At 42.7% G+C, this 22,056-nt stretch overlaps 5 protein-coding genes and 2 long non-coding RNA genes across 8 annotated transcripts in view; 4 read left to right on the forward strand and 3 right to left on the reverse strand.

Annotated features, from left to right (window-relative positions):
• The window catches only part of LOC136191275 (serine/threonine-protein phosphatase 6 regulatory ankyrin repeat subunit B-like), a gene marked incomplete in the record, with an annotated part of 29,457 nt that extends 23,707 nt beyond the window's left edge, over positions 1–5,750 (forward strand). Inside the window, 32 exon segments of the mRNA XM_065979602.1 lie at positions 1–71; positions 122–220; positions 274–372; positions 444–542; positions 597–692; positions 749–847; positions 908–1,012; positions 1,071–1,169; positions 1,216–1,314; positions 1,373–1,488; positions 1,539–1,632; positions 1,691–1,789; positions 1,841–1,939; positions 1,998–2,099; positions 2,150–2,248; positions 2,303–2,389; positions 2,438–2,534; positions 2,592–2,692; positions 2,738–2,836; positions 2,898–3,013; positions 3,064–3,157; positions 3,220–3,318; positions 3,370–3,468; positions 3,519–3,617; positions 3,677–3,783; positions 3,835–3,866; positions 3,926–4,002; positions 4,066–4,131; positions 4,181–4,786; positions 4,847–5,059; positions 5,114–5,245; positions 5,292–5,750. Of these exon segments, the coding sequence (XP_065835674.1) occupies positions 1–71; positions 122–220; positions 274–372; positions 444–542; positions 597–692; positions 749–847; positions 908–1,012; positions 1,071–1,169; positions 1,216–1,314; positions 1,373–1,488; positions 1,539–1,632; positions 1,691–1,789; positions 1,841–1,939; positions 1,998–2,099; positions 2,150–2,248; positions 2,303–2,389; positions 2,438–2,534; positions 2,592–2,692; positions 2,738–2,836; positions 2,898–3,013; positions 3,064–3,157; positions 3,220–3,318; positions 3,370–3,468; positions 3,519–3,617; positions 3,677–3,783; positions 3,835–3,866; positions 3,926–4,002; positions 4,066–4,131; positions 4,181–4,786; positions 4,847–5,059; positions 5,114–5,245; positions 5,292–5,750 (4,058 nt within the window).
• A 35-nt stretch (positions 5,751–5,785) lies between these two features.
• On the forward strand, positions 5,786–7,426 carry LOC136191286 (uncharacterized). The gene is made up of 6 exons (XM_065979615.1): positions 5,786–6,376; positions 6,424–6,487; positions 6,537–6,620; positions 6,734–6,760; positions 6,812–7,090; positions 7,141–7,426. The coding sequence occupies exons 1-6, from the start codon at positions 5,786–5,788 to the stop codon at positions 7,149–7,151; spliced, it is 1,056 nt and encodes a 351-aa protein (XP_065835687.1). The 3' UTR covers positions 7,152–7,426.
• Positions 7,427–7,516: 90 nt separating this feature from the next.
• LOC136191294 (uncharacterized) lies at positions 7,517–8,662 on the forward strand. Its single transcript, XR_010670824.1, has 3 exons — positions 7,517–7,637; positions 7,709–8,126; positions 8,289–8,662. It is a non-coding gene; the product is annotated as an uncharacterized lncRNA (long non-coding RNA).
• A 53-nt stretch (positions 8,663–8,715) lies between these two features.
• Positions 8,716–10,234, reverse strand: LOC136191296 (uncharacterized). Its single transcript, XR_010670826.1, has 3 exons — positions 9,990–10,234; positions 9,605–9,926; positions 8,716–9,550 (listed from the first exon to the last, which is right to left on the reverse strand). It is a non-coding gene; the product is annotated as an uncharacterized lncRNA (long non-coding RNA).
• A 1,544-nt stretch (positions 10,235–11,778) lies between these two features.
• On the reverse strand, positions 11,779–13,558 carry LOC136191290 (uncharacterized). Of its 2 annotated transcripts, XR_010670820.1 has the most exons (6): positions 12,970–13,558; positions 12,729–12,883; positions 12,504–12,683; positions 12,292–12,446; positions 12,140–12,240; positions 11,779–12,073 (listed from the first exon to the last, which is right to left on the reverse strand). XR_010670820.1 is itself a non-coding variant. In XM_065979619.1 (5 exons), the coding sequence occupies exons 1-4, from the start codon at positions 13,088–13,090 to the stop codon at positions 12,339–12,341; spliced, it is 564 nt and encodes a 187-aa protein (XP_065835691.1). In that variant the 5' UTR covers positions 13,091–13,558; the 3' UTR covers positions 12,112–12,240; positions 12,292–12,338. The 2 variants fall into 2 exon arrangements, 1 of the variants encoding a protein (XP_065835691.1); XM_065979619.1 differs by lacking the exon at positions 11,779–12,073 and having other exon boundaries at positions 12,112–12,240.
• A 147-nt stretch (positions 13,559–13,705) lies between these two features.
• On the reverse strand, positions 13,706–18,716 carry LOC136191276 (uncharacterized). Its single transcript, XM_065979603.1, has 16 exons — positions 18,586–18,716; positions 17,221–18,529; positions 17,125–17,168; positions 17,028–17,063; positions 16,890–16,970; positions 16,683–16,803; positions 16,083–16,622; positions 15,878–16,032; positions 15,638–15,820; positions 15,421–15,574; positions 15,252–15,353; positions 14,923–15,197; positions 14,681–14,856; positions 14,311–14,629; positions 14,010–14,246; positions 13,706–13,960 (listed from the first exon to the last, which is right to left on the reverse strand). Exons 2-16 carry the CDS (start codon positions 18,431–18,433, stop codon positions 13,823–13,825), a joined length of 3,774 nt encoding a protein of 1,257 aa, XP_065835675.1. The 5' UTR covers positions 18,434–18,529; positions 18,586–18,716; the 3' UTR covers positions 13,706–13,822.
• A 619-nt stretch (positions 18,717–19,335) lies between these two features.
• Positions 19,336–21,629, forward strand: LOC136191282 (uncharacterized). Its single transcript, XM_065979611.1, has 6 exons — positions 19,336–19,538; positions 19,623–20,266; positions 20,316–20,371; positions 20,423–20,530; positions 20,579–20,913; positions 20,968–21,629. The coding sequence occupies exons 1-6, from the start codon at positions 19,374–19,376 to the stop codon at positions 21,436–21,438; spliced, it is 1,779 nt and encodes a 592-aa protein (XP_065835683.1). The 5' UTR covers positions 19,336–19,373; the 3' UTR covers positions 21,439–21,629.
• Positions 21,630–22,056: the final 427 nt, after the last annotated feature.

Below are 22,056 nucleotides of genomic sequence, written 5' to 3' on the forward strand. Positions count from 1 at the left end.
GTGAGAAGAGCGACGTAAAAATTGTTAAATTACTGATTGACGCTGAAGCGGATGCCAACAAAGCCGACAAGGTATGAAGTCCTAAATATATTTGGGTTTCTATTTCAACTGCAAAATGTAGGACGGGAGATTTCCTTTGTTGGTTGCATGTGAGAAAAGTGACGTAGAAATCGTTAAACTACTGATGGACGCTAAAGCGGATGTCAACAAAGCCGACGAGGTATGAAATCAATCGTTTCTGGGCTTTATTTCAATTGTATAATGTACAAGTAGAGCGGGAAATTTTCTTTGTTGATTGCATGTGAGAAGAGTGCCGTAGAAATTTCTAAACTACTGGTTGCCAGTGGAACTGATGTCAATAAGAAAGACAAAGTACAGACGCATTAATCACTGCCTTTAAGACTAGATCTATTTTTTCTCAAATGTGATTTCATAACATGTAGCTTGGGAGATTTTCTCTGATGGCTGCTTGCGAAAATGGAGACACAGAAATCGTTAAACTCCTGATTGACGCCGGAGTAAATGTTAGGAGAAGAGGCGAGGTATGTAGCCATAATCATTCTATAAAATTTGATTTTTTAATTGACGTTTTCTAGTTTGGAAGATCTCCTTTGCTGGCTGCATGCGAGAATAGCGTTGAAATTGTTAAACTGCTGATTGACGTTGGAGCGGACGTCAATGAGGCAGACCAAGTATGTAGCGCCAAATTAATTTGTAAGCATAAATTAATTGTCGAGTCTACAAAAAGTACGGGAGATTTCCTTTGTTGGCCGCGTGTGAGAAAAGTGACATAGAGATTGTTAAACTGCTCATCCTTACTGGAGCGAAGGTCGAGAAAGCAGACGAGGTGTTAGTTGTGAATTTTTTAATAAACCTCAATTTTAATAGAAATTGTAACTTTTATTAGAATGAAACCTTTCCTTTGTTGGCTGCTTGTGAAAGTGAGAAGACTGACGTAAAAATTGTTGAGTTACTGATTGATGCCGGAGCGGAGGTCAGTAGAGCAGACGAGGTTTGTAGCCTAAGTTAATAATTTGAATCCTAATTTTTAATGTACGTTTTAACTTTAGTATGAGAGATTCCCTTTGTTGGCTGCGTGTAGAAAGAATGACGTTGAAACTGCTAAACTGTTGATTGATGCTGGAGCGGATGTCAAAAAAACGGACAAGGTAGTCATTCAAGTTTTAAAAAAATGCATATAATATTGAAGACCAGTTTGGAACATTTCCTTTGTTGGCTGCGTGCGAAACGAGTGCTGTAGAATGTGTTAAATTACTGATTGATGCTGGAGTGAATATCACAACGGCATACAAGGTGCAAAGTCGTATATCGTAAAAATCGGTGTCAGTAAGTTTTGATTATTCAATTATAGTTGCTTCAGAGATTTCCTTTGGTGTTGGCTGCTTGTCAGAAAAGTGACGTAAACTTTGTTAAAACACTGCGTGTAACTGGAGCAGATGTTGATAAAGAAGACAACGATCTATTCAAGTATATTTTTTGAAAGACTCGTCTAATCTTAATTTGAATGTTCACTGTAGGAAATTTCCTCTGTTGGTAGCTTGTGAAATGAGTGACGTTGAAAGTGTTGAAACTCTAGTAAATGCGGGAGCAGATGTGGATAAGGCAGATGTAGTACGTTTGCCAGTCATTGTGTTTTGGAATTTTATTTATTAATTTGTCACAATTTCAGTTTGGAATCTTTCCTTTGCTGGTTGCTTGTGAGAAGGGGGATGTTGAAATTTTGAAAATGCTGATCCACGCTGGTGCAAACTGTGATAAAGTAGACATGGTATGTAGCGATATTTTAGCATTATACTGTTAAGTCTGTTTTATAATTTAGTACGGAATATTTCCTTTGCTAACGGCGTGTGAGAAGGGTAATGTTGAATTTACTCAAAGACTGATAAACGCAGGAGCAGATGTCAATAAGCTAGTCGTGGTATGTGGTCACGTACTATTTTGTGGCACTGGCTTTGAATGAAATTTGGACATTTTAGTATGGAACATTTCCTTGGTTGGTAAAGAGAGAATTTGGTAACGTCAGAAATGCAGCAAGCCTACTACTCGACGCTGGAGCAGATGCTAATAAAGCAGACAAGGTATGCATGCATCAGTTTTAACCAAGACTAAGATTAGTTTAAAACATTAGGTTGGAAAAACTCCTTTGCTAGCGGCATGTGAAAAAGGCAATGACAAAATTGCAAAATTACTTATTGACGCAGGAGCCAATGTTAATACGGCAGACAAGGTAAATATTTTGTTATGCCTTTTGTTTTCGTTCAGTTATGTTGACATTTTACAGTATTTGATCGCAGCTTATCTAAAAGGTGACGTTAAAATTGTAAAATTACTTATTGACGCAGGGGCAGATGTCAATAACAGGGGCGACGTATGTACTTATACATTGTCTTTTATTGTTGTGACTTTGAAACTTTAGTTTGACAACGTACCTCTGTTAGCAGCATGTAAAAAGGGCGACGTTGAAATTGCAAAATTACTGATTGATGCTGGAGCGGAGGTCAATGAAGCAGACAAGATTTCTAGCCTAAATTACTAATCTGAATCCTAGTTTTTAATGTAGTTCTAACTTTAGTATGAGAGATTTCCTTTGTTGGCTGCGTGTAGGAAGAATGACGTTGAAACTGCTAAACTATTGATTGATGCTGGAGCGGATGTGACGAAGACGGACAAGGTAATCCTTCTAGTTTTAAAATATGCATGTAATTTAGAAGTCCAGTTTGGAACATTTCCTTTGTTGGCTGCATGCGAAACGGGTGCTCTAGAATGTGTTAAATTACTGATTGATGCTGGAGTAAATATCGCAAAGGCAAACAAGGTGCAAAATCGTAAATCGTTTTTTTGATCGTTATCACTAAGTCTTGATTATTCAATTATAGTTGCTTCAGAGATTTCTATTGGTATTGGCCGCTTGTCAGAAAAGTGACGTAAACTTTGTTAAATCATTGATTGAAGCTGGATTGGATGTCAATAAAGAAGCCAACGATCGATTAGAGTATATTTTTTGAAAGACTCGTCTAATCTAAATTTGAATGTTTACTGTAGGAAATTTCCTCTGTTGGTAGCTTGTGAAAAGAGTGAGGCTGAAATTGTTAAAATTCTAATAGACGCGGGAGCAGATGTGGATAAGGCAGATGTAGTACGTTTGCGATTCATTGGATGTTTGGAAATTTTTGTTTATTTAATTTGTCGCGACTGTAGTTTGGAATCTTTCCTTTGCTGGTTGCTTGTGAGAAGGGGGATGTTGAAATTTTGAAAATGCTGATCCACGCTGGTGCAAACTGTGATAAAGTAGACATGGTATGTTGCGATATTTTAGCATTATACTGTTAGGTCTATTATATAATTTAGAACGGAATATTTCCTTTGCTAACGGCGTGCGAGAAGGGTAATGTTGAATTTGCTCAAAGACTGATAAACGCTGGAGCAGATGCTGATAAAGCAGAGAAGGTATTTATGCTTTAGTTTTAATCAAGACTAATATGAGTTTTAAACATCAGCTTGGAAAAACTCCTTTGCTAGCAGCATGTGAAATAGGCAATGCCAAAATTGCAAAATTGCTTATTGACGCAGGAGCAGATGTTCCTAAGGCAGACAAGGTATCTGAGTATTTATCGCTATTGTGTTTTTTACCGATAATGCACTTGACGTTTTTTAGAACGGAAAGACTTCGCTGTTTTATGCTTGTTTAAACGGTCATTATTCAATAGGCGTATTGCTAATGAAGTCTTGTATCAATCATGATGTGAAAATACTTCTTTCAGAGTATAGCGGTAAAACAATATGTATTTCTTAGTCGGACAAATCAATTCTTAGAGTCATTCTACGCCGGCACAAATCATCCACAAGTAGTATTTAATAAATTTAGCTTATTTTCCGTCCTGAACTGACTCAGAATTTTCTGTAGAAATATCAACGGATGCCGTTAATCTTGTGAAGATGATTCTCACGCGTTCGCCTGTTCTCACAACTCTTCGGAATGAGGTAGAGACCGCATGCAGTTTAATTACAACGAATTCAATATTATGAGTGTCGTTTCTGTTTTAGGATGACTACCCTCTTCATGAATCGCCTTGCCCTGTAGAACTTCAACGTATTTTATTTGGTTTTTGGGTTAGTCTATTCCTCCTGACGAGTTATTTTAAGCAAACAAGTTTGTTAGGTCCAATATCGGTACCGAGAGCTTTACGCGCAAGGCACAACTAAGCCGAACGCAGTTAAAGTTTGCGTTATTGGAGAAGCTAGAGCAGGGAAAACAACTCTCATAAAATCTTTGCGAAACATCGACTCGGGAGAGGGAGACGATGACCAACGTACAGCCAGCGTCGACGTCACCACAGCAAAGATTGAATCTGTTGGAGAGCTTGTATTTTTCGATTTTGCAGGCCAGCCGTTCTTTCATAAAACGCACGGGCTTTTTTTTTCAACGTCTTCAACTATCTTCCTTCTAGTTGTTGACGTTACTTTAGACGATAAGGAGCTAAGAAGATCAAGCCACTACTGGGCATCATTTGTGAAATGCAGCGTGTCTCTTTCCGGAAAAGGACATGTTTTAGTGATTGGCAGTAGAAAGGATAAACTCTCTCAGTCTTCTTTGAAAACGGCCGAAACAAATTTGACAAGTCTTGTCGCCTATCTCCAGGCTACGTTTGGACAGTGGTTTAATTTTTCTAGTACTCTTTTTGTTTTAAATTGCTGTCAGCGACGCTCAAACGAAATGAGCTTACTTCGGCAAACTCTTAGTGACGTGAAAATTCTTGCTCTTGAAGTAAACATAGCAAGTAGTAATTTAGAAAGATTTAAAATGTACTTTTAATTATTTGTTTAGGCTGCAGACGAAGTTCCAAGCATTGTTGAAACGGCAAAAGAGACTCTATTGCCACTTTTGCGACAATTGGGCTTTACGAAGACATCACTGTTTAAAACGTTTACTAGTTCTGCTTGGTCTATTGTGTCAAGCAGTCATCGGCTTGCTCAGGGCGTACGAGAAAATGTCATTTTTGTCTTACGGAGGTACGGGTTTATTTTCGATAGCAACCAGGCAAGTTTATGGTTATTTTGAGGCACGAGCATTTTCTTACATATGCACATTCAGATGAGCAAGCCGGTTTCTGTCCGCTTTACTAAAGCTTCCGTTTTTAAGAACATTATGTTGGAAACCATCTGTGCTGGCTTATCAGAACAGGTTCAAAGTCTTCTTGTTGAATTTTTACAAGCAATTGGAGAAGTGAGAAAAAGCAGTTACTGCATGCATTCATTTACTGTATGTTTAGATTCTTGTTATCGGTGATACCGTTATATTGGATCCTCCTTGGCTCTGTCAAAACGTTGTTGGTCCTCTTTTGTCGCCTAAGAATTTTTCAATTCATCTTGATTCCTCTTTATCTGGTACAGCCACTAAAGTCAATATTCAAAGTGTCCTCGAGATATTCAACAAACAGAAGTGGGATGATGTTGATCATACGATCTCTCTTCTGCGTCGTTTGGAAATATGCTATCCAGTTCCCGAGCAAACTGAAACGTACCAGTTTCCTGCACTAATTGAGGAGCAGCGCCCATCTCACGCTTGGGGCAAAAAATCTGAAATGACAATCTACGTTGGGCGCCGTCTAATGAGCGAAGAAATAACCGATATAATAACTCCAGGAACCATGCCATTTATTCAAAGCAGCGTACGGAACGCTCCATGCTTCGTCCGTCAGAGCCCAGCGTTTGGCAAGGTGGTCTTTTGATCAAAAGAACGATTGACTCTTATTCTGTTGAAGGAATGATCGTATTTCAGGATCGCGAAAAAGCGATCGATTTCATTGTTCGTGGTCCCGAGCATTCCGAGAAGCAATGTATGAAACACCTACGCGATTTAATGGACGTAGGAATAAAAGTTCTTCTAGTAAAGAGTCCAGGAACGACTCGAACTTTTTGGTACATAAGCCGCACTGAACTAGAGGGTCTCAAGGACTTCCCTCTTGCGCACAAATCGCAGACTGTTGAAGAGACGATAAAAATGTCGAAGTATTTGAACGCGAAAGTGTACCATAAAGGAATTGAAGACACTTTGAAAGATCTCCTTGCTCTTCCGGACGATCATTTTACTTTTGTTCCTTACAAAGCTCGCTGCATCATCTGCAAATGTCTTGATAAGGATACCAAGGGGAGATCGGCATTGGCTGAACGTTTGCCGGGATTTTCGACAGTTGACAGGTATCTGTGCAAAACTTCGGAGGAATTGATTACTCGTTGGGGTGAAAACCTCGCAGCCTCGACGAACATTTTCGCGGAATGCGCTCGAGCGTCAGGCCTGTTGTATTTGCATATGATTTTGTATGATTGTGGATCGCTCGAACTTTCTGCTGACGAGGTAAGTGAACACACGTTCTAAGAAGAGATTTAGTTGGCTTCTTTTAGAAACAAGCTGCTAAAGCAGATTTCAACTTTGTTGAAGCCAGTACTCCGTCTGTTCTAGCAACAAGTACCATTCTGCTGTTATCATAAAATCTTCATTTATGAACATTTTGCAGGGCAACTCACTCGCTTGACATTAGCTACGCGTACCGACTCCGCTACAGATGCTTTGGACAGTATCTCGACTAGCGCGGATTCAGGTGTGTTTTTGCAGATTACCTACAGTGCAACAACACGTAATAAAATTATTTATACCACGATAAGCTTTTACATCGCGCCTTTTGTGGTTTTAACTAAAAGATTTTTCTTTTAGCTGCTGCTTCACAGCAACAAGACGAAGGTGTGCAACTTTGTCAAATGCTTTAGTTATCAGTCACAATGTGCTTTGCAGATAGCGACTACCTTGATTCGCCGGTGACTTCGCGCGAAAGATTCGAAGTCGCTGAGCGCATTCAACCTATCTGGAAACAAATAGGAAGAGTATTGGGACCGGAACCTTTCAAACACTATGAAATTCACGCTTTTGGAGAGAAGGAAAACGATCGCGAGCGTGCGCTAGAAATGCTGGAAGCGTGGGCTATGAAGTTCGGCAGCAGAGCTACACGCGGGCAACTTATTGATGCAATGATGCGCTTCGGCTACTCGACCGAAGTGGCCGAAGTACTTTCTGGTAAAATCTATCTGTGATTGAAGACTTGCTTTAATTAATCAGTCTTTTAGTTTCACACTGATTAGAAATTCTTCTCCCGAGTTTATACAGTATGTGCTATTGCCTATATGGTAAGGAGCGCCCATACACGATATAATTAGAGCATATTTTATCACCTTATCCTGCATGACTCCCACTGACTTGAAGCCGCCAGTGCTGGTGCTTACTACGTTATTTACTTTATACATACTGACTGCACCGTGGAAAAAGTTCTGATAGGTCGATGTTTTGTTTGTTTTGAACCGTTATTAGTTTTACTATACAGTAGTTCTGAAAATGTGATTTTATTGTAATGTAGCATTTTTATGGTGCACAGTGTACTTGGTTGGGGCCCTAACCAGGGCCCCGGGTTGGGGCCGGCCAGGGGGGACAGGCGCAATTGGTGCTAGCGCGCGCTCCAAGAAGAAAGCTTTTGCTAGCAAGCTTTTTTTTATGTCGTTTCTCCGTTTTTTTTGGCTATTTCCTGCTCAAGACGATTCTCTGGAAGGCTGCGTGCTTGTCTTTCGACGTGAGTCTTCTTCGAAAGGCGCGGGGTCCCCTTGGAGGCGTCAGCTAGACGTTCTCTTTTTTTACGTGTAGTCATGCTCTCCGATTGCTCGATTTCTCGCAGTGACTAGACGAAAAAGAAGACGACGAAAGATTTACCGGTACAGATCGTACATGAAAGCCATATATGCGCCCAAACAAAAGACATATCTTGCCACAAGCTTCGAGCGGCGTTTTTCCTCTACTGGCGTCTTCGACGCAGTTCTTTTGGTGGATCCGCCACTTGCTGACGTCGATTATTCTTGAGCTCTCTTAATTTTAGAGGCTCTGGGCTCGTTAATTCTTCTATATGCAGTCTAGGATCTCTTTTGGTTGGCCAATTTTTATGAATCTGTTCTTGCAAGTCGCCTACTTCTCTTTTTACCTAAAAGAAGTGGATTCATTGGGTCCGCTTCAAGTTCTTTCTCCGCCTTTTTTTTCAGAAACATAAAAATCGAAAGCGCTATTTTAGGTACTACCAAATGTAATTCTTATCTGTTTCCGACAGTTTTTCACACAAGGCTAAAATTGCAGTCTTTTTAGCTCCTTGTAGTTTATTTGTTCATTCTGCGCCCTATTTCCCACTTGGCGTCCGTGATCTTGGCTTTGTCACAAGCTCTTTCTCCTTCTATAGGCCACGACGTTCAAGCAAGAAGCAGACGACGACAAGAGGACAAGAGGGCTTTGCTCAGGCAAAATTCTACGCCTAGTCCGTTGACCAGACAAGGCCAGGGAAGTGAAACTTATCGTTTTTGTATATCTTGTACTGCATGAGATTGACCAGAAACTGGAAGACGCTTAGAGCTAAGCAGGCGCAGTAGATAGGCGCACAACATGATTTACACGTCTTGTCTCCTCAAAGAGCGCTAGGAACGTAGCTCAAGTAGTAGGCGTACTTCAGATTAGGGTAGAAGAATAGATAGGTTAGGTAGGTTAGGTTAGTTAGTTAGGGCACCGGCGGGGTGACACCCGCGTGTGTTGCCGCCGTCATGGAGAATAGGGTAGAGTATAGACATTTTATTTTCAATAAAAATAAAAAAACAATAGCCCTCTCCCTCTTCATGCGCGGGCAGTTTTTGTTCGCGGGGTCGTGCCCAGGACCCCGGAGCAGTTTATGATGTCATGCCCAGGACATATACCTACGGAGAAACCATTAAAATTACCGAGAGGAACATTCGTAAAGCTGAACCTTAGATATAGCGATCCTTGACGATTATTCGCCCTTGTTCAAGTAGCAAACGTCTCAACTTCCAGTTAAATAATTAGACTTGCACACTCGCTTTTTTAGTGTTGCACGGAGCAGTTTCGATCACCCTTGTGTACCATTAGTGGGTTTAAACCGCTCCCTGTGTAGTGCGCTGGAAAGATCGATCAAGAGAGCAGGCAAAGCAACACAGCCAAAGGAAAAAAGGAGACGGTAAGTTCATTACCGCAAAATTAAATACCTGACTTGACATCGGTCACAAACGTTGACACACTTATTGTTGCTGAAGTGTCCTGAAAGCATACAGAGGTCTCACAGCATCCATCTAAAACATCATGGTCAGAAAAACTTTTGATAGAATACAGTACTCGCTAAAAAGTAATTGGTCAAGACCCGTAAGGGGAACAGAAAAAGTGAGTCTCTCTTTTTATCAGTCAGGATTTTTAAAATCAGAGGCGACTGCGGAGACTGCAGCCCCACATGTGAGGTAAGCCTGTCAGAGACCCAGGCACGTTTTCATGTAGACGTCATTCTCTTACAGAGACTGCCAATAAGGATAAAAGCCTCCAGAATGCTTATGCCCAAGGCCTGAGGCGTTGGCCGTTATTGCCTCATACCAAAGGAGGCATACAGTCACACATCTTATTATTTGTGGTTGATTTGACGCTACGGGATCCAACCGACAACAATTTCTGTCGATACATATAAAAAAATTAAGGAGAGCCAAAGAGACCAAAAACACTTACTTTCCCAAAAAATGTCATAGACTCCTCGTAACAAAGGGAGGGGAAAATGTCGTTCGAAAATTTGGGCCCGTGTGCGACTTTTTTTGGGTTCTTTTGGGCTCTTTTTTATCGAATAGCACCGTTTGTGGAGCGGAACTTACAAAATCGACGAGAAAACGCTGTCTCTGACGCGATATAGATCTGTCCTTAGCGTTCGAAGGAGGGCCTCGGAACTGCATGCGCTTGCGGAGCTTCGAAGACGCCAAAGAGCATCGAGAAGGTCACTCGATGCATCGAAACTCAGAGCGGAGCGTCGCAGAATCGATTTTCAGACCCCTGGAGGCTGGAATTGACGGGACATATTATTTCTACGAGCACGTGATCTAACGAGGAAAGATTGACATACCGTGTACATTTTTCCATGATGTAGTACATACTGTACTAGTCTAAACTCCAATAGTTTTTCCATCGCCGCGCGCTCGGAGTGAGCCTGAGAGCGCGCGGCGGACCGAGAGCCTAGGCTCCATGCTTTATAAAATAAAAACAATGAATGTGTGAGTGGTACACTTACTTCACAGATTTCATCTAGCGTTCCGTAGACTTGCAGAAACTCATCTAAATGCACGCAGATATTACATGCTTTCGTGCCAGCTGGCTATAGCTGTGAAATTCACACCAACCCTTCCCTTTTCGACGCTTCCAAAACGCAATCTCGGGCGGCCGGATGCAGTTGAAATAAACGAAACCTCCAAGAGAAATGCACAAGTTCATTCTCTTCGTCTCGCTGACTGCCCTCTGCGGCGGCGCCTGTATCCAAGAGAACAAAGATGAGACCAAATGCACGCCTGCGGGAGTCTCGTGCTGCAACACCGATCGGCCCTGCATTGAAGCAAATTCCTCCTGCTCCAGTTGCTGCAGCCAACGCAAATTCCATTGCGCTCCTCTTATAAGTATTGAGCCGATATGTGTCTGCTGTAGGGCGGACGATACGACGTGCTGCCACGGTTCTGATGAGAAGTGCCGCGCCATTGAAGTGCCGGCTTGTAGCCTTTGCTGCAGTTTGGAACCGATCAACGAGACGACCTGTGTTTCCGAATTGGACCCTCCCTTGTGCAAGTGTCCGCGAAAGGGGTGAAGCGTCGAAAAACTTGGGTGATTGCATGATTAATCGATTCAAAAATGTATGTTTTCTTTGTGCGCTGCAAAACGCGAGTGAAGTCGTGCTGTATAAATACGAGTCGCTGTTTCTCCCCTGTGACAATGACGTCAGGTCATTTTCTGCCACCTTACGCCACAGTTGTAATTGAGGGCCAGACCGTCCTCGAGAGACGTTGGGGGAGGCTTATCATTTGGGGAGGGGGGAGCCCTTCGAAGAACAAGGTCTGCAGCATGACAAGGACATTTTCGGATCTTTTCGCCATGGAATGAAACAGGAGAGCTTGTCTTGTCGTCGTAGAAGCCCGCTAGTAGTCTTTCTGTGCGTATGGCGTCTTTGAATTTTTCCGTGCATAAAAGCTGATCAATAGCAATGGTGCTTCAATTCGTCAAAGCGTTCTCTAGAACGGTCCAACGGCAAAAACACGCCATGACCTATTGAGGACACCGATATATAGAGCACGGAAGTCTCCCTATAAGTCGAAGGTCAATGCAGTGCTGTATTTCTTTTTTTGCATGAGCAATATGATTATTTCAAATAAATAAAAGCAGTGCGTAAACCCATGCACGCGAACGGATCGAGGCCCCCAAAGGAATCGTAGTCGAGCAGATTTAAGGTAGCCAAAAGAAAAGGTCATGAATGTTATAGGAGAGCGATGGAAGCGGGATTGCTGACCAGGGAGCGGATGCAGATGCATCTCCATGGTTGACACATGAAGGGGGCCCCGGATCCGTTGAGGAGTATCGTCGGGAAGAAGGCGTCGAAAGAATGCTTCGGAGGCGACGCGTCGAACGCTAAACGTCATTCCGTTCTCCTAGCAACGACGGGAAACCGGCGTTTCGTCTCTGTGCCGATCAACACACTGTACGTCCTGAGATCAAGCGCGAACGTCTAAAGAAAGCATGCATCGTAGACGGTTTCGATGCTTACCATGCAGTTTGTAGAAGGCTGCGTTTTCTGTACTAATGGTCACGTGTTTATATCCGGTTACAGTCAGAGCCTGCGCATTTTAATTAATAAGGGCTTACTCAGAAAAAATAAAATTTTGTCTGAAAAAAGAAAAATCCTGCGTAGAAAAAGAGCCTTGCTAGCATTGTACAATGTTCTCATATGACATGTACAGAGACAATAAATAGCTCAGGTGACAGTCTCGAAATCACAACAGTATGGTATGATCACTCAGCCCGTAGAACGGCAACGGTCTTCTCCTCTCCGTCTTTCTTCAAGGTCGCTTTGAAAACCTCGCCGCAGGCTCCTTCTCCCACGAAATCATCCTTCTCGTCATAGACAGGATCCTGTCGCTCGATTTGAGAAGACGGATCACAAAGTACTTTCTAAAAAATAAGATTCAAAAAATATTCTAATTATCCGTTGCACTAATAAATAAATAAATAAAAGACCTCGGTCATTTTCTTCGCATTCGTATCGAATTTTGAAATGTCTTGTCCGATTGGTTCTCTCATATCGTGACGAAGAAGTTTCTCGCCAGAATTTTTAAAATCTATACACGCAGTGAAACTCAGTTGGAACGACGATATTGAAAAACATCTACCATATTTCAGAATATCTAATAGCGCTTCTGGTTTGTCATCGTATGATTCATGAGACGTCTGATCCTCCATATCGCAGGAAGAAATGAAGACCTCTTCTAACAACAGAGCAGACTGATTGGAACCCTGTTGGAATAACCTCATCTGGTACCGAAACCTGTCGAATAAACGTCATCGTCGCGCAATCTCATATAAATTCTATTATTAAATTTACGTTGTTGCACTTTTGAGAATCAATCAAAATAATTTGAGCCAGAGACGGAGGAGGCATGTCGTCTTCGCCACGCCCCCACAAGACAAAAGCGACTGGCCCCAACGTGGCGATATCGACAACAACCGTCGAGTGGAGAAATCGAGGAACGAGACAATCGCCCAATTTCATTTCAATCCACTCCTACGCAAACAATTAAATTATTAAATTAATTAATTATTAAATTACCAGTGAGCTGAAGACAAACAGAAAAGCGTCGTTCAACTCGTCCTCAGGACCAGCGCCACCAATGAGAATTGCTCGATTAGTATCGACTCTAGTGAAGGAATGTCCGTGTCGAGGACACGGCTGTCTCCCGGCGCATTGAGCCGGAATCCACTCTCCTTCAATACATAATATAGTACAATATATACGTATAATGTTTGTATATAAAAATAAAGAAATAAATTATATATTTCAAGTCACTCACTCGCTCGTAGGGAAAACGACCAAACTTCGTTGTTGTATCCCACATCGGGATCGACTGGATGAGCAACCCATAGCGATCCCTCGGTCGTCGGCGAAACGATCTTCGTCCCTCCACCGCCCATCGCGACGAGATGTTCGTCGCCTCTCCTCCCTAACACGCACAGTCCGTGCTCCGTTCGCCCTGTGGGCGTGGCCGTCGATAGGCCATTGGGAGATATTCGTTGCCATTCGAGTGTAAATCCATCCAATTTGTGAACGTCGTTTCCATAGACGTGCCTGCCGTTCGAGGCGGGGTGGTCGCCGCCGAATTGATAAATGTCGCGATTTCGGACGACGGCGATTCGCGCGTTGAGACAGGGGCGAGGAAGGTCGGATGGGCGGCTCGACGTCGCTCGGCGTTGATTTCATTCACTTGTCGATAGATTGAAGCACTCGATCTGATCGGGAGGGCAGACGTACTGGTCTTCCGTCGCTTCTTTCACTGCTACGCCTCCCCACAGAAGCATTTCGTCGTTGATTACGGCGGCGACGTGTCCCACTCGAGATGACGGACGCGTGGATGACATGACTTGGAGAGGATAAGCGGTTCGGGAGTCAGTATCCGTGGCCAGACCCTTTTATTAGACGAGAAAGACTCCAGGTCTCCATCATCACGTGACTGCATCATCGTCATTGTATAATCGCACATTTCGTCCAGATCCACACAGACTAAAAACTTCCAATCTACAAGTGCAACGAATTAAACTAATTTCTAAAAAGATGAAGTATGTAGAAAAGCACAGTTGAAAAATCCCCTAAACTAAGCTAAGAGAATGAATGCGTAAAGATATACCGCTAGCAGGATCAGAAAGCAACTATTCACGCTCTAACGCGTAACGTTTGAATATCAGTATCACAGTTCGAAAAGTTGGGCGATCTTCCAGACGAGTTTCAACGCAGCTATTTAAAAGATGATAGGACAACTTCGGAGCCTCAGCACGTCGTTTTTTACTCTGCTCAGCAAAAAGATCAATAACCAATAAATCAAAATCATACACTTACCTGTAGCCAACTAGAGAACGAGTCTTCATCAGGACGAAAATATTCAAAAATAACCCCCACAACAACTCCGTAGCTATAAACGTCGGCCTTCCTCGCTTTTTGGAGCGTCTGCTGCTTTCTCCCAGAACCGTAAAAATCTTTGCGGTACCGCTCAGGAGCAACGTATAAAAGAGAGCCGCAGGGCGACATGTCAAAAGAGGTGCCGTCATTCACTTTTGAAAGGCCAAAATCGGCCACCTAAGTGAAAAATATTCTAAAGATAAAACGCGCAAGCTTTTTGCTTAATAAACAAATGCCTGACTTTGCAAACGAACGCTCCTCCAACCCTTTCAACTAAAATATTTCTCGGATTTAAGTCGAGGTGAATGACCGGAGGGTAGTTGTAGTGAAGATGAGCCATTCCTAAAGCAATCTGCCGGGAAATACCAATCCGCGTGCCCGACCTTCGTATCGCTTCATCGCCTGATATCAGAAGGCTATGTAGGTTCCCGCCGCTAACAAACTCCGTTACGACGGCGAAATGCCTAGGACTCGTGCAAACTCCAATCAAACGTAAAACGTGAGGATGGGGCTCGATGCACGATAGCACAGCTGCTTCATTTTCGAACATCTTGTCCTCTCTGCACGAAATACAATCGGATAAAAAAGTGGGCAGTTCGAGCTTTACTTACGATTCACGTCGATGAAAGATCGGAAAGACTTTGACAGCAACATAATCTTCTTTCCCTGTTTCTGTCAGTTTTGCTTTGAATACGTTGCCGAACCATCCTTCGTCGATGAAATCATCATCTTCATCGTAGACGAGTTCGTTCCGCTGAAAACGAGGCAGAAAATCCAGAGGAATCATCTGTGCGCATACAATTGCAATTTGAGTTTAATTATTGAAAGGCAAAATACGAGGATAGAGTCTTACTTTAGTCATAGCAGAATAAATGTCAGGAAAAATTTCCGCGACGCACCAGCTTAGGTCTGCTTCAAACAGAGCACGACACAAGGCTTGTCGTGTAGCTTCGCGATTGTTAGCAAGCCAAGCGAAAAGAAAATGGAGCCCGGGATCTGTTGGAAAACCGGTTTCGATTATGCGCATTTCTTCTTCAGAAAATATAGGAAAGACGGCACGAGCGACTTCGGTCCAGCAAGAACCGAGGAGCGCAGAGACACGATTGACGTCACGAGGAGATAGCTGATCTATAAGCAAAGCCAACTCAGGCTGTGCACATGTGATAAGCAATGCTAAAGTACCTGGAAGATCTTTGTAAGCCGAAGAGACAATGGCGGGAACAAATCGACAGATAGGCCGTTTAGAATCGTGAGAAACTAGTTCTTCTGTAAAATTGTTTAAATCTACGGACAGTACAGAATCGCGGTGTTAGGCTGAAGATATTAGCTAAAGAGATCCGTAGATGTTTACCCATCCTTAAAATGTCAAACGGAGAATCTGAGTCCAGCTGGAAACTGCCCACTGTAGACAGTCCACCAAATCGAAAGAAAAACACTTCGCTCTTTGTGAAAAAGCAGCACGTTGTTTGCTCTCGTGTTGGAACGGCTTCATTACGTGTTAGGACCTAGCCAAAGAAGATATACGCAACCGAAGTCAGTTGATCTTTACAATTCTCTAGTGCCCTTACTTTAGTGCATTCAAAAGTGTCTAAAGCGATCCTGTGTCCAGAAGAAATACAATTCCCGTCCTTTCCACGTCCCCACAGAACAAAAGCAGTCGGTCCTACGCAAGGAATGTTACAAACAACAGTTGAATGAAACATTCGATGTCGTAGAGAAGCCGGGCCTTTAAACAAGATTTCACTCCATTCCTACGCGGCGAAAACGCTATTATTTAAGATATTCCACTGTTTTAACTAAACAAATACCCTCAAACTTAGTTTAAAAACAAAAGCATCTCCAAGCACTCCTCTCTCATCAGCACCACCAACGAGTAGCGCGCGGTCGTCATCAATTGCAGTAAATGAAAATGCCGATCGAGGAGACGGACTTTTTCCTATGCACGCAACAGGGATCCAAATAGCTAAACTCAAAACATTTACGATTGTATATTGGATACATCACTGCGCTTACCCTTATTTACGGAAAAGAGCCACAGTTCGTTGTTCCACAACCAATTGGAAGATTGAGGGGAACTCCATTCCAAGCTCGAAACTTGAGAAACGCCACTCGTTCCCCATCCACTTGTCATGACAAGGTGTCGGTCTTCCTTGCTTCCCAGTGCGCACATTCCACATGCCGCTCTTCCGGTCGGAAAAGCGCTTCCGGAAACGAGAGCAATTTTCTTCCACTTCAGCGTAAACACGTCCAATCTGTGAAGATCATCGCAAAAGACTGAATCGTCGGAGAAAGAATACATGCCGCCGTAGTGATATACGTATCGATCGTTAACGACAGCAACGCTTGCTCCCGTCGATGGAACCGGTACGTCAGATAGGTTATCCCATGTCGAGATTAGTTTTGACCACTTGTTCATGCAAAGGTTGAAAGACATGATTGATTTGTTTGAGCACAATTCGTCTTTTCCTGATCTTAGTCTGGCCATTCCTCCCCAAAGGAGCATTCTGTTCTCAATCAAGGCCGCCACGTGCCCATGCCGAGGTGATAGAAAAGCTGCAAGTGCGTAAGACTTTTAATAAGAGCAATGTTCCAGTCAAACCACACTATAAATACCTTCTTCTTCTTCTTCTTCTTCGCCATCATCATGCAGAGATGAAGGTGAAAAATTGGCTTCTGACTGGGAAGGAGACTTCTTTTGCCTGCTCTGTGCGAGTTTATGAAGAGTGTCATACATCTAGATAAAGACAGACACTCAATTAATATTAGTCATTCAAAAAAAAGTAGATTCTGACACTCGATAAAGCGAGAAACTTGGAATACCTTATCAACTGTCCGAATAGTAGAGAACAGCTCACGCTCCACGGCTTCACTTCTCCGAAGACCGTTACAGATACTCTCAGACTAAAATATGAAAGAATACGAATGTAAGTGCCTTCTAGTGGATAGATAAAGCTCTACCCAAATCGCTAATTTTTTCCTCAGACATTGTTCAGTCTAAAACGGAACAGAGTTGTCAACAGTTTTCTTGCAACAGAAAAAAAAATTCTTTGCTTACTTCCAGAGAAGCGAAACTTGGCTTGCACTGCACCCTTGCGGTCTCTACAAGCAAAGCATGCAGAAGTACGTATAAAACAACAAATTTTCATCGCACCTTCTAAAGTAGTTTGCACCACGTTAAGACGCTGTTCACATTTTAGACAATCATCAGCTTCATCAAGAGAATAGTACGCCGCTGAAAGACGATAACTTCGAGAAAACGCTTCTCTATCTTTCTCTGTTGTTTTGTTTAATTGCTTAATTGTTGAGAAAGCCTCGGCTACTGGCTGTAATAATGGCGACAGCTTGAAGAGACGAGTTACTTTGATCGATTGGAGTTTGCCAAACTGAATTTCAGTGTCAGTATCAAGTTGAATAAATGCAATTAAAACCCGCGAATTTTGAAGATCAGAAACAAATCGTAGTAAATCTATACCTCTGAGAGTAAGATACACGTCACAGCTGCCAGGATGAATTTCAATCTTTTTATGGCCTAAGAGGCTAGGAATCGCACGAAGGAGACGTTTCTTTTCCTTCAAAAAGCCTTTCTTGTTTGTATTAGGTAGATATATTCTTAAGACGCATTGCAGTGGAATTTCAATACGGCGCTCCCCTTTCCTCACTTTCTGTCTCCTTCTAGGTTTTCCTGACATTCTAACCGGCAGGCGCTTAAGAAACCGAAATTTAACCCTAGCTTCGGTCACATCACGAATGAAGCGCTCAACACTGCTCCGGTAGGGCTGGAACTCTTCCTTGAAGGCTTTGTGAACGTGTACAAAGACTCTATTGACTGAAGCAGCGCCAGTTCGAATGACTTCTCTTGAAGTTCCAACTCTATACAATCTCTTCAGTCTAGCATATCTACTGACACCTTCGCGGACATGTCTCTTATGAAGACAATATGTCGATTTTCGACCACGTTTGGATTTCTTCGGTCTAAAAATTCTTCTAGCACCCTCAGTTGAAGTAGCAATGACTGATTGAGGCTCACCGCAGCTACCCAATTTCTCCTCCGTATTATGACCGCAAGAGGAAGCCAGAAGCTTCAAAAGTGTATCTCCTCCTTCAATTTTTGTTAACGTGGAGCAGAAGTCGTCAAACGATGGAGAAGCGCGACGCCTCAGAAATTGGAATAAAGTTCGAGCACTCTTGCTCTTATCAACGTCATCAGAATCAATCCTTTTAATCATTTCATCATAAATGCTAGAAGTAAGGACTTCCTTTGAAAATAGCTCGTCCATCAGATTTCCTGTAATGATGCCTGCAAGAGCAGACACGGCCTTAGGTAGTACAGGAATGAGACGTTTCTTCCATTTGGGGTCGGCCATGGATCTCGATCACGTGATTGAACGAGACGGACTAGGCTAAAACGAGATTGCGACTACCGTGGAACAGTTGCAGGAACTTTACAACGTTCCGGTAGTCTGTAGAGAGAGGAGTCGGAGTCAGACCAAGATCATGCAAGTCGTTGCTGCCTTACCAGCTCGAGGTCTTGCATGCGATTCCGAAGAAGCAGGCAAACGTGTGTGAGCCACAGCAAATCGAACGCACAAATTCTTTGCTAAACGATGAAAGTTGGACTCCAGGAGCGGCTTGAAGGTGGCGTCAAAGTGAGGCCCGAGGAGCTAAATGTCGTAATCGATTTCCCGGATAAAAAACTCGAGGAGACTCATTGTTCTATGCTTCGACGAGGTTTGGACGCCAGGAAGAGCTGAAACGCAATAAAAGGGGAGTCAGAGATCTCTCTCAAAACTGGCAGCTTTCTAGACTAGCCTCTACTGCAAAAGGCGTTAGACTTACTTAGCTTCAAGTTTCTGAACTTTCTCGAAAAGACAATTACGTATTCGATATTGCCTTAGTAAGCGAACGGAATGGTCCATCTTTGCTTGCCTCGAACTCATGCTGTCAGTTGAGACGACTCCCTTTTTGTTTGGATTAATTCTCGTTTAGACTCGATCTGTTGCTTGCGAAAATACAACTCAAAAGCCACTGTGTTTCACCATAGTTTGGCTGCTTGGAGATGACGAAATCGAACCCGGAACTTTAATTATTAGAGCTACAGATGACGCGCGCAGCCTGTCCATCTTAATTATCTTACCTACAGTGTACGCTATATACGCTAACTCGATCATATGAGTAAACAAACCTTCGTAAGAAATAATTACGCCTCTGTGGCTTACTTCGACGTTCCTTTATCAATTGGAATCAATCCCCAAGCCCCGTAGATCAAACCTCCCCTTTCTTGCATAACTGCGCAAACGACTCGCGATGACGCCCCAAACAAGATCTGGCACTGGCAACCATCAGAAAATTAATCCCAGACGAATTCGAAGCCACCTGAAGCTGATTAGCTTCGGATTTGGCCTGATTGTTTTGCTGCTACTCACAGCTACGCCCGTCTACGTTTACTACTTCGTACCGCTGAATTTGTCGGTAAGTACAGACCAAAACTGGAAAGTACATTCTATGTTTTAGAAGTTTCCAACCGACTCTATCTTGAGGTTGTTTTTGATATAGGAAACTACCAAGTCCACACCTTGTCAACCGCAATCGGTTCAAATTATTCCTACCGCTTTATTGAACCGATCTGTCTGTCGTTCGGTGTTTCCCCACTGGAGTGTGAAAAACATACTAAGGAACGAAAACAGTGTAAGGAACGTTTCCGTGTCGGGCTGCGGGAACTTTTCGAAAGCAGATGAAGATTTGAATACACTAGTTCGCTTAGCTACCTTTCTACCTCAATCACTGAATATTGGTAAACTTCTGTCGCTTCTTTGCCATTACGCTTTTAAAGATTGCAGCGAGTCCTCAGACGACCAAAACATCTGTTTGGAATTTTTAGAATTGAAAAATAACATTCGTCTGTTCAAGTTGATTCCATGGCTTGAGAAGATCATATCAAATGAGTTAATCTGCCTAGCGAGTCCCGTGTGTGCGCGTGACTTGATCAGTTCAAACGGCACACACTCAAGTGAAACCTGCGCAAAGCCTCTAATACCTACACGTACAAAATATGCTCAAGAGCATGGTTTGTACTGTTCTCCTCCATGTGATCAGTCACATAACAATACATTTTTTGATATTACGACGTACGCTTCTACGCCATTTTACTGGATTTGTAATGTTGTTTTGCTTGTTACATGGGCAAAGACGAAGACTGCGTACGTGAAATACGTATAAGTAATACATAGGGTGAAAAGTCTATATTAGGTACAACTACCAATCCGTAACTATGCTATTCATAATTGTGTCTTTAACAATATTTGGTAAGTGACAATCCCAATTAAATGAACAAGTATTATTAGAAGTTTATGTAGACATTGCCGTGACAATCCCTGTCATTTTGGGACAAACTAAGACTTACTGTAAATACGAGAGTGCTGTTGATTCATGGATATATCCGACTACACTTTGCCACGTCCAAGGTATAGGTTAGCCTGTTTTAAAAAAGCTAAATGTAATAGATCATGCAGGAATATTTGGTCATTTTGGTTATCTTTCGTCTTTGGTATGGTGGCTCAGTATGGTCTCCAATACAGTGTTGACAGTGTGGGAACCAGGAAAATTTGGTCAGAAAAGCCAAAGGAGATGCTTTTTTGTTCATCTGACGGTATGGATAATTTTCGTTGGAGGACTGGCTGCTTTTGTTCTCATACACGGTCTGAAGTACACGGGATTACCGCCCAACACGATTTTTTGTAGCCTCGCGTCCGCTTTCTGGTTTTTCTACACCTTTACGCTTCCAGCTGAAGTCATTATCTTCTGTGGTACAATTATGTCCGTTTTTGTCATAGTGAAGCTGCACCAGGTAAGAGAACGCGTATCATTTAGGCATCCCACGTGCTAAAGTTCTATTATGAAGGCAAAAGGGGTAACTCTTAGCGGCGTTTCTAATAACAAACGCACCGAAACAATTGAAGCGTATTCTCTGGTTCAGAAACGGTTTTTCCTATTGTCTCTTCTTACTCCTCTAAGTTTCGCCGCGGATATGGTTACAAATACTATTCTCTGTAAGGAATTAGAAAAGAAATATTCTGTGTGTCTCATGGGAGCCACTAATCAAACAGAAGTAGAACGTTGTATATCTCATGTACCAGATCCTGCAGGTTTGATTGTTGGTATACTCAATTGGGCAATTAGCGACTTATGCGTGTTCGCTATCGTGGCTTACTTTCTCATCCCGAAGTCGGCAAGAGTATTCTGGTCGCAATTATGGAGAAAATGTAAAAATAGACAGCTAACAAGGCGACGTTACGACGATACGACGGAATGTTCAAGTGAAGTTACTAGTCTATTTCCGTCGTCAGTTTCTGAAAACTCCGAGAGCCCCTAAGCTACTCTAGATTTTTAGAAGCCGTCTAGCAAGCTGAACATGACTTTCATGGGTCTTTGCTGTTTTAGATTAGACATTCACCATTCAAGTTTTTTTATTGCATGCAGGTTTCACTATATGTCGCGATGAACGGTTAGTAGCTTATCACTCTTATAGCTAGAGTACGCATCTTTCGATCAAATAAAAATCCTGCAACCGAAAAACGGAGATAAGCCCCTCTTTAGCTGAGTGATAAGCTGAGTCAGATAGATATGGAGAAAATGTCAAAGAGGACAAACAACAAGGCAAGGTTACGATTAAGATGATACGATACTGAATAGAGCTCCCAAGCGAAGTTAGTTCTGGAAATTCCATAGTTATAGTCGTCAATTTCCGTAACTTCCAAAAGACTCAGGCTATATTCACTGAAAACTCTTATAGAGACACTTACCCGCCGCATGCTGAGTTCTCTGCACGAGGTCACGGTATTTGGGGGCCCCTTTCATGTCAGGATGTAGTAGAATTGGACCGGTGCCCGCTATATAGCTGCCTCAACTTTTCAGCTTCTGTGCGACTCTTTGAACTACCGTGACTGTACCTTAATTAATTTCCCCTTACCCATCTGTTTCATGAGGACGA

Source organism: Oscarella lobularis, chromosome 9 (assembly GCF_947507565.1).
Source record: "Oscarella lobularis chromosome 9, ooOscLobu1.1, whole genome shotgun sequence".
NCBI classification, from domain to species: domain Eukaryota; kingdom Metazoa; phylum Porifera; class Homoscleromorpha; order Homosclerophorida; family Oscarellidae; genus Oscarella; species Oscarella lobularis.

Excerpts from the sequence above, each read along its gene's own strand:
- LOC136191286 (XM_065979615.1), top strand. The coding sequence starts at position 5,786 with ATGATCGTATTTCAGGATCGCGAAAAAGCGATCGATTTCATTGTTCGT. Across the intron at positions 6,377-6,423 it reads TCGAACTTTCTGCTGACGAG|AAACAAGCTGCTAAAGCAGA; the intron begins GTAAGTGAACAC and ends GGCTTCTTTTAG. Across the intron at positions 6,761-6,811 it reads TTCACAGCAACAAGACGAAG|ATAGCGACTACCTTGATTCG; the intron begins GTGTGCAACTTT and ends TGTGCTTTGCAG.
- LOC136191290 (XM_065979619.1), bottom strand. The coding sequence starts at position 13,090 with ATGGGCGGTGGAGGGACGAAGATCGTTTCGCCGACGACCGAGGGATCG. Across the intron at positions 12,684-12,728 it reads TGTTTGTCTTCAGCTCACTG|GAGTGGATTGAAATGAAATT; the intron begins GTAATTTAATAA and ends TTGTTTGCGTAG. Across the intron at positions 12,447-12,503 it reads ATTCTCAAAAGTGCAACAAC|GTTTCGGTACCAGATGAGGT; the intron begins GTAAATTTAATA and ends TTTATTCGACAG.
- LOC136191276 (XM_065979603.1), bottom strand. The coding sequence starts at position 18,433 with ATGGCCGACCCCAAATGGAAGAAACGTCTCATTCCTGTACTACCTAAG. Across the intron at positions 14,857-14,922 it reads TTTATTCTGCTATGACTAAA|ATGATTCCTCTGGATTTTCT; the intron begins GTAAGACTCTAT and ends GTATGCGCACAG. Across the intron at positions 14,630-14,680 it reads ATCTTTCATCGACGTGAATC|AGAGGACAAGATGTTCGAAA; the intron begins GTAAGTAAAGCT and ends TATTTCGTGCAG.
- LOC136191282 (XM_065979611.1), top strand. The coding sequence starts at position 19,374 with ATGACGCCCCAAACAAGATCTGGCACTGGCAACCATCAGAAAATTAAT. Across the intron at positions 20,267-20,315 it reads TGGGCAAAGACGAAGACTGC|GTACAACTACCAATCCGTAA; the intron begins GTACGTGAAATA and ends AGTCTATATTAG. Across the intron at positions 20,531-20,578 it reads TACACTTTGCCACGTCCAAG|GAATATTTGGTCATTTTGGT; the intron begins GTATAGGTTAGC and ends TAGATCATGCAG.